This window comes from Emiliania huxleyi (assembly GCF_000372725.1).
Source record: "Emiliania huxleyi CCMP1516 unplaced genomic scaffold EMIHUscaffold_625, whole genome shotgun sequence".
In the NCBI taxonomy this organism is placed as follows: Eukaryota; Haptophyta; order Isochrysidales; family Noelaerhabdaceae; genus Emiliania; species Emiliania huxleyi.
The window spans coordinates 5608-14233 of record NW_005197311.1 but is presented as its reverse complement, the minus strand read 5'-3'; the positions used below and the strand labels follow the sequence as shown (position 1 = coordinate 14233).

The 8626-nt window shown below is 64.4% G+C and overlaps 4 protein-coding genes across 4 annotated transcripts in view; 2 read left to right on the top strand and 2 right to left on the bottom strand.

Moving 5' to 3' along the window:
• EMIHUDRAFT_248030 (hypothetical protein) overlaps positions 1-767 on the top strand; it is a gene marked incomplete at both ends in the record, with an annotated part of 2082 nt that extends 1315 nt beyond the window's left edge. Inside the window, 2 exons of the mRNA XM_005763609.1 lie at positions 216-431; positions 633-767. Coding sequence (XP_005763666.1) covers positions 216-431; positions 633-767 — 351 coding nt within the window. The remainder of the gene's footprint in view (positions 1-215; positions 432-632) is intronic.
• Positions 768-1320: 553 nt separating this feature from the next.
• Positions 1321-3036, bottom strand: EMIHUDRAFT_120394 (hypothetical protein; the record flags this gene model as incomplete). Its single annotated transcript, XM_005763608.1, has 4 exons — positions 1321-2064; positions 2158-2370; positions 2510-2868; positions 2973-3036. 4 exons carry the CDS (start codon positions 3034-3036, stop codon positions 1321-1323), a joined length of 1380 nt encoding a protein of 459 aa, XP_005763665.1.
• A 1441-nt stretch (positions 3037-4477) lies between these two features.
• Positions 4478-5650, bottom strand: EMIHUDRAFT_76865 (hypothetical protein; the record flags this gene model as incomplete). Its single annotated transcript, XM_005763607.1, has 2 exons — positions 4478-4903; positions 5075-5650. The coding sequence occupies 2 exons, from the start codon at positions 5648-5650 to the stop codon at positions 4478-4480; spliced, it is 1002 nt and encodes a 333-aa protein (XP_005763664.1).
• Positions 5651-7718: 2068 nt separating this feature from the next.
• The window catches only part of EMIHUDRAFT_470923 (hypothetical protein), a gene marked incomplete at its 5' end in the record, with an annotated part of 3577 nt that continues 2669 nt past the window's right edge, over positions 7719-8626 (top strand). Inside the window, one exon of the mRNA XM_005763606.1 lies at positions 7719-8440. Coding sequence (XP_005763663.1) covers positions 7719-8440 — 722 coding nt within the window. The remainder of the gene's footprint in view (positions 8441-8626) is intronic.

Genomic DNA, 8626 nt, shown 5'->3' with positions numbered 1-8626 from the left:
GGCATCTGTGGCGGCCGCGCCGCCCTTCGCCGCTGGGCGCGCTTCGCCTCGCGCCACGAGAGGCTCCGGCTGCGTGTCGACGCGCATGTCGGACCGACGGCACAGTTCCACCCTCGCCCCTGCCACCCCCTCCCACCCACCCACCCTCACCCTCACCCTCACCCTCACCCTTTCTTGCCCGCGACGCGATCGTGACCCGCGACTGACTGCCCCAGGCGCCCCCCGCCGTCGCGCTGCGCTACGCGCGCCTGCGCGGCGCCTCCGTCGCTCGCGAGCTCGACTCGCTCGGCCTCTCCCTCGACCGAATCGACGTCGCGTCCTGGGGCCTCAGCGTCACCGCGGCGGCGGCAGCGTCGGCGCACCCGAACGGCGACTCGGCGCGCGCGGGCTGCGGCTGGGCCGAGATCTTTGTCTCCCAGGCGAGCGACGGCGTCGGCGGGAGGGCTTCGCTCGAGCTGCCCCGACGGCCAGACTACTACCCCGCGGCCGCGGCGCGCCGACTGGGGGAGGAGGCGCAGCTGGCGGAAGGAGGCGGCTGCGCGGCAGTGTGTTGCGCCGCGTTGCTCTCCGACCAGTCAGACGCGTCGTCGAGCGAACGGAGCGAGGAGGAGGGGGGTGGGGCTGCCCCGCAGGGCGGCGGCGGCTCGCAGGGCGACGACGATCGCGAGCTGTACCAGGGCTTGCTAGAGGGAAGTCCGGGTGGACCGTCGGAGGACGAGGGGAGCGGCGGGGAAGAAGCAAATTCTGACGCTACAGGGGCATTCTGACGCCTAAGCAAATGGCCGCCAACCCGTATCAGTACGTGACGAAAACGAACAACGCACCAGGCGACTGCCTGAGAACGCGGGATCGAATCGTAGGAGGCACCTAGAGCAAAATTGAGCAGCCCGCGGCAGGTCTCGCTCTCGGTCCCAACACCAGATTTACGAGAGAGCGCCCCTGCCCGCGCGTTGCCCCGTATTATCCGCGAGAGCGTAACGCGCGTACACCCAAAACGAGAGTGTTCATATAACTCATCTTACGTAGCGACACCCTACTCTCTCTTGTATGCGCATCTCCTCCGATCCAGCAAGCACGAAGCAGCATATCTGATCTCCGCTCACTGTCACACCGCGCAAAAAGCCGCCGCGCGGATCTAACACCGGCCGCGGCGGCGCACTCGCAGACAGTACGTTTGGGTCCGTGTCATGCCATGTTCTGGAAGCGTCTTGCGGACTGAGCCACGCCGGAGCGTGCGCTCGACCGGAGCCGCTGCGGCCAACGAAGGCTCCAGGGGACAGCCGTCAGCCGAGCGGCCCAGCGAAATTGCTTGCATCAACCTTAGTGACCGTGGCCGTCGCCACCGCCCTCGCCACCGCAGTGCTCGTGGTCGAGGAGGACGAGGCCGATGGCGGTCGCGCCGATAACAAAGAGCAGGAAGCCAGAAAGACGCAGATTGAGCGTCGTCGCGAACTCGTGCACACGCGGCATGCACTCGGTCGCGGCGATCTGCAGGTAGACGCCGGCGCCATAAGCGAGAAGGCAGCCGGTCGAGAAGTTGGACGGCTCGGCGGAGAGGACGATGCAGACGCCAAAGAGGACGGACATGCCCGAGAGGAAGTTGAGGCCGAGCGCCATGAAGGGCTTGAGGTCGCCCTGATCCTTGTTGGTCAGGACGAGGTAGTCGGAGATCTCCTGCGCCAGCTCGTGGTAGACGGTGGCAGCGGTGATCGTCCACGCCATCGAGGTGTCGCAGTTGGCAAAGGCGGCGCCGATGAAGAAGCCGTCGACCAGGTTGTGCAGGAAGTCGCCCAACAGCACGCCCGAGAGCACCCTGACCTTGCGCGACCTGGATGGCGTCGGCGACTCGTTGGCCGCCTCGGGGTCCTTGCGCTCCTCAGGCTTGGCCTTGCCGACGATGAAGGAGATGGTCGACTCGAGGAGGAAGGGGCTGACGAAGCCAAGCAGGGTCGCCGATCCCCACCACGCGCTCGCCTCGGCCTCGGTGCGGTCGTCGGTGATTGCGATCAGGTGAGTCGCCTCGTATAGCATCAGGTAGAAGGCGGCCGCCAGGAGGGCGCCGGCCTGCGCGAAGGGAGGGGGCCGAGGCGGGCACGGGTCAGCAGAGGGGCGTGACGGTGGCGGGGGAAAGCGCAAGCAGAGTAGGTGGCGGCGCACCGCGAAGGCCGACGCCAGCACAGTGACGAGCGACTCGTGCTCGCTCTGGAGCTTGGCAAACACTGGCGCCAGGAAAACGACGCCCATGAGGGTGCACACCATCACGATGAAGGCGGCGCCGATGGCGGCGCCCCATCGCTTCGACCGTGTCGATTCGGGGTGCTCCGCGATCGGCTCGATGTCCTCGCCGCCCGGACCCTTGAGGTAGTGCATCTGGCGGGATGAGCGGGAGGGTGAGCGAGGGGGTGAGCAGGAGGGCGGTGCGGGCGGGGCTGTGAGAGGGCTGTTTGCGTGGTCGGTGGCGATCGGCCGCCTCGCGCTCAAACTCGATCGGGAAGTGCTGCGCGAAGACGGCGATATTGTTGTAGCCGGTGGTGTCGATCTCCCAGATTGCGGTGTGCGCATCGGCGTGGCACTCTGCATCGTCACCCGACCCCTCCATGGTGCAGGGGAACATGAGCTTATAGCACGGGAGCGGTGTGCCCGTCGAGCTGATGGGAAGAGCATTGCCGGGCTGCAGTTCGGTGCACGCGCCCTCGAGGGACTCCTCACCCGCGAGCTCAAGGGCCTCGGTGAGGGAGTTATCCGCATTGCCTTGCATGATGACAATCGTCATGCTCGCATCGGGATAGTGGCCTTCCGCGTCCGACTGCGCCGACCAAAAGACCGTGTTCATGTCGGCGACGTCGAAGGTGCCAGCCCACTCGAAGGCTGCGAGGGAGGAATACGTGTCGGCTGGAAGCGGCGGCGGGCTGTTCTGGAGGTTGGGGCGTTGTGGGCCGGTCGCTGGCTGCGGGGCGGGTGTGTGGCGGCACCTTCGTCGCCCGTTCCGTTGACGGCCCCCGCCGAGAAGGCGAGCGCAAGAATGAGGCGCATCATTGTGTAGCCGCGTGGTTTGAGCGTGTGCTCGATCCGGCAATTCTGCCCGTGTCGGGGCTCAAAGGGTGCTCAAGGGGTAACGCTTTGAGCACTTGATGAGCACATTGAATGCGTTCGGCGTGCCGACCCCATCTTCCTTGACCTTAGGAAAGAGGGGGGAAAAGAAAAACGGCTGCGTTGCTGAATGGTTCAGGCGAGAGAGCGCACCGTCCTCCCACGAACGAACGAAAAACGAAACGATCGTCACAGATTTCCATTTTGAAGAATCGTGTATGAAATCGTAATGAATCGCTGTATGTAAGGTATAGGTAATGACCGATAACACTGACAATACTAAAATACTCTCATTCTCCATAAGCCACAATTGGCCTGTAGTATACACGTTTCCCGGCAATCCTGAAGCCTTCGTGCTTCGAACCCAGCAGTCCGTCCAGTGAAGGAAACGAGAGGGTGCCCGCCCTGGTCCTTGCACGGAATTTCTCCCCCATAGGTGAGGTATAAGGGATATGATAAGCTACAACGCATGCACGCATGCTATAACGAGAGGCGAGTTTGCGGCGGCGAGAGCGGGGACCGGGGTGCTGAAATGCAAATGGTAAAAGGAAACCTAGAAGTCTGCCTGAGGACGGGGCGGGGACCTGTTCCTACTTCCTTTTTCCCATCTCCTAGTAGAGGTGTCCGTTTTATTTATTTATTTTGAGGACGAAAAAGTGTGTCTGTGTGCTCCAAAAGTGCTCCCGCCTTAGGGGACCCCTAGGCTTAAAAGGGTGGGCCCTGGGGCGCCTGCGGCTTAAACGGCTTAAAACTTGCCTAGGCAAGTTTTAAGAGCTGCTGGGCCGCCGATTCCTTAAACGGTCTTAAACGGTCAAACGACTCGGCAGCCTCCCCGCGCCCTTAAACGCGATCACACCCCATGAATGGTCTATACTCAAAACTTGCCGACGGGCGGCGAAAGCTCTTCGCTCGGCCCCGAGAGCGCTTCGCTCTCTGCCGCCCGCCCGCCCGCTCGCTCGCCCGCCCGCCCGCCAGCCTCCCCGCGCTTAAACGCTCTAAATGGCTCAAATGGCTCAGGTTGGGCGCGGTGTGCGATTCACTCTATAAATGGTCTCTTAAATGGGAGCGGCAGCATGGGCCCAATCTCTTAAACGCACCGAGGCGGCTCTGGAGCCGCCAATCTCTTAAAAGGTCTTAAAAAAATCCGGCCCTCAGAACCCTAGGGGTCCCCTAAGGCTCCCGCCCTGGCGCCCTCACTTGTCGCTCTAGTGGCTAGAGTGTAGAGACTCCACGGCCCTCTTTATTGTGCTGCGCCCCCTAGAGAGCTCTACGAGGGACACGGCACACGCGGGGGAGGTGGATAAACGAGACAGCAGACAGGATGCCGAGCCCGAGGGAACATGTATCCTAGGTCGTACGCACATTGGTGTCTTGTACACCCTCTTTCTCACACTCCCACACCCAGCCCGACTACTGCGCTGCTCCTCTCCCACAACCTCGCCGCCAGCTCTTTGTCCTGCGCCTCCCGCGACACCGCCGCCGGCCCGAAGCCGTCGGCCACCGTGGCGGCGGCACTCGTCGCCGCCGGCGCGGAGAGGTACGAGCCCGGCGGCACCTCTTCCTCGGGTGCGGTGGCGAGGTACGCATACCGCGCCCCTCCCACCTCGACCGGTTGCGAGAAGCGGGCCACGCTGGTCGCGACGAAGGAGAAGAGCGCGGCGCTCAGGAAGTTGTCTCGCCGCGCGGCGCGGAAGAGGCCCGTGCTCGTGATGAGGCCCGGGTTGAAGGCCCGCACCGCCACCCCGCCGCCTCCCCACCGCCTCGCCGCCTCGGCCGCGAAGAGCACGTTGCACAGCTTCGAGTCGTGGTACGCCTTTGCGCCGCAGTACGCCGTCGCGCCTTCACACGGGAGACGGAACTCAGAGGTGTGAGGGTGAAGGCGAGAAGCGAGAGGGAGAGAGGGAGAGGAGGTTCGATCTTCGCACCGTCCACCATCACCGCGCCGCCACCGTCCACCGCCCCAAGCCCGGAGAGATCTCCCAACGTCGCTCCGGTCGCCGGGTCGCCCTGGAGGGTCGGGCGTCGGATCAGGGCAGGCAGAGGAGGCTGGGCTCTGGGCGGCCCGCGCCTGCACTGTCCCTCCTGGCGCGTCCGGATCATGCACGCCCGAGGCGGTGACGACGACGGTGCCTTCGCTGCGCGTGAGCACGGGCTCGAGCAGGCTTGCGAGCAGAAAGTGGCCGATGTGGTTCACGCCCACCGTCTCCTCGAACCCGTCCCGCGTCCTCGCCGGCACCTCTGCCTTCCGCGAGGGCGACACGCCCGCGTTGAGGCAGAGCACGTCCAGCGCCGGCGCCTCGGCGCTGAGCGAAGCCGCAAAGCGGCGGACAGACTGAAGGTCCGCCAGGTCGCACACCATCGGTGCTCCTCCGCCCGCCAGCGCCACCGCCTCTGCGGCTGCTTCGGCCGTCCGGCAGGCGTGGATGACGCTGTGGCCGCGCTCGAGGAGCATCTTGGACGCGGAGGCGCCGATGCCGCTGTTACTGCCCGTGATCGCAATCTGCAGGGCAGCGGAGCGGGCGAGCCCGAGGAGGAGGAGGAGCAGGGCGGTGGGCGGCATGTGATGGGCGTTGCACGGCGTTGCACGGCGCGGGAGACGGCGTGTGTGTGCGGGGTTGCGTTTGGCTTGAGTGTGGTGAAAGAAAGATAACGCGCGGCCTCAGCGGAGCTGGGAAGAGGACCGCCGCAAGCGGCGTGGCGTGGAGCGGTTGTGCATCCCTCCGGGGGCCCCTCTGCGCCGGGGAGGCGTTGTTGGAGGCTAGGACGCAAGCCCGTCCGTCGCCCTTTTCAAACTCGGGGCCCACTCCGCTACGCTCCGACCCGAATTTGGAGGGCCTAAAAGTTTAAGGTGTTGCTGCGCAAAAGGGGTCGGACACCGGGCGCAGCTCATGCTAAGAGCTAGAAGAGGAGATAGAGAGAACAACCACCCTGTCCCGTTATTGCGTACACCAACACCACAAAACGCTCTCTCTCTCCTGTCCTCACTCAGGGGGGTCGGGGGTCACAACTACCAAGTCCCTCGACTAGCTGCCACAGGGCGCAGCTGCCACAGGGCGCAGCTGGAGACGCTCCCCCTCAATCGGCATCCACCCCCACCCGCTCCAGCCCCACTTCTGCTGCCGAGAGAGCTGAATCGAAGCAAGCGAGCCATTGCATCTTGGCGTGCTCCTGGAGCGCGGCTTTCTGCGGCCACGAGCACGGCGGAGTCGGCGTCGTAGCGCGCATCGTTCCCGTTCATCGCCCATTCCTCCCGTGACGTGTGTCGGCCGCGATTCGATGTCGCCACCTTCATCGCCAACGAGGACTCCCTCGACTGCAGGGGGGCTCCGGCGCGGGGAGGGACTCCGCCTGCTGCGCTGGCCGACTGCGCCCTCCTCCTCCATGGGATCGATCCGATTCCGCAGCGGCGGTGCTGCGCGGGAGGCGGCCGCGGGCACGCTGGGCTCGATCAGCGGCTTTCCCCTCAGGTAGCGCGAAAGCACGGATTTGGCGGATTCTTGGCTTCAATTTTACGGATGTGGCACCAGCTGAAGGCTTGCACGGCGCAGATCGCCCAGTTCGTGCACGGTATTCGGATTTTGGCTATTTGCTCGTGTGGGGGTATATTGCAGATTTGTCAATGCACAATGGTACCGCGTCTGCGACGCGGGCGCCTTGCGGGCAGAGCCCTTAGGACACCCTTTTATCTTGCGCGGTCAAAACAGCCACGGCAAGGGAGGGATGGGAGACGGCACGCCGCCACCACACAGGGATTTTAAGGAGAGGGGTGTGGTGCGCTAGCCGTCGCCCACCCTTGGGCGTCCGCCTCTTCCTATCTCTCTTCGCAGTTTGGCCTGCACAAGCTTTTCCGGCAAACAAAAAGGAAAACAGAGGGTCCCCAGCACTTTGCGTTTCCGGAAATTTCCAGGGAAAACAGAGGGTGTTTGGTGCTCCATTCTGGAAACTCGCGAGTTTCCCTGAGTCTGAGAGAGAGAGTGTTTGAGTCTGAGAGCTGGTCTGGGGCAAAATCTGACGCAAAATTGAGGAAATCGGCACGATACCCAGGCGGTCGCAGGATATTTTCCAGGTATACCCGGGGTTTTCCAGGTATACCCGCAAAATACCCGGTATTTTGCCGATTTGGCTGATTTTGGGCCCAAACCAGCCTCAGACTCGGCTCAGAGCCCGGAAAATTTGATGGTTTCCCCGGGAAAACAGAGAGGAAAAGAGAGGGTGCTGCAGAGAAAAAAGGAAAGGAAAAGAGACGGGGTGCGAGAGGAAAACCTTGTTCAGCCTAATTCGCAGTCTCTCTTTGCAGGTTGAGAGCGGTGTGGATGGAGCTCAAGATTTCTTTTTGCACAGACCGGGGCGGCCGCTGAGTCGGCGTCTAGCGCGCGAGAGAAGGTTTTTCAGTGTATGTAGCTCTTACGTACATTCCCGTAGGAGACTCTGGCTCGCCTTCCCTGGGACCCCGTGTTGCGACTGTCTCTGTGCGATTTCGGGCCCGGGGTAGTGCGTTTATGTGAGGTAGGTAGGTAGGTAGATGTGAGATGGGCAAAATAAATAAAAAGAATTCTGTGGTCGCACGGTGGCCGTTCACGGCCGAGGCGGTCGCCACTCCTCCACCGACCCAACAAGCCACATAATTCATGCACTTGCCTCTCCTCCCGCTCCACGCCTCTCCCGCGCTGCTCGCCTCCTCCTCGCCAGAGGCGGAGACGGCCCGCTGGATGGTCGCACGCTCCGACTGGGGCTACGTCACGACGCTAACGGACGGCGCGCCGAGCGCAGCGGTGCTGTCGCTCTCCGACTCGGCGTGCAGTGACGCTGCGTGCCACTCTGGCCGGCTCTTCTTTTACATCGCAACCTCCGTCGCAGCATCGCAACCGGGCGCCTCCTCTCTCGCCGACGCGGACTCGGGCTGCAACGCCTCTCTCACCCTCTCGCAAGCCGCCCTAAACCGCTCAACGGGCTGCGAGGCGGCGGCGCTGGACCCGGAGGACCCGCGCTGCACCAAACTGACGCTCTCGGGGAGACTGGCGCGGACGCAGGGCCCGGCCACTGCCCTCGGCCGGGCGGCGCTCTTTGCCCGCCACCCGCAGATGCGGCGCTGGCCCGCCTCGCACGGCTTCGAGGTCTTCGAGCTCCGTCCGGCCGACGTCTGGATGATCGACTTTTACGGCGGAGGGGCGCACATCCCGCCCGGGGAGTACTACGCCGCCACGCCGCGCCACAACGTGCCCCCTTCCGCCGCCAGCACCGCCGCCACCGCCGCCACCACTGCCACCGCCGCCGCCGCCACCGCCCCGCCGCCGGCGCGGAACCGCTCCTCCGCTTCGCTCGCCCGCTGGCTCGTGTACCACTCCGGCTGGTCCTCGCTCGGGACCGTGTCCGTGCGGCTCGGAGGGAGGCCATGGAGCAACGTGCGGTCGGTCGCGGACGGTGCCGCCCCTCCCCCCTCCCGTCCCCGCCCTGCTCCTCCTCCCCGACGCCTCGGGGGGACGCCTCTACCGCGCGCGCAGGCCTCGGCGCCAACTCGACTGGCAAGCCGGTCCTC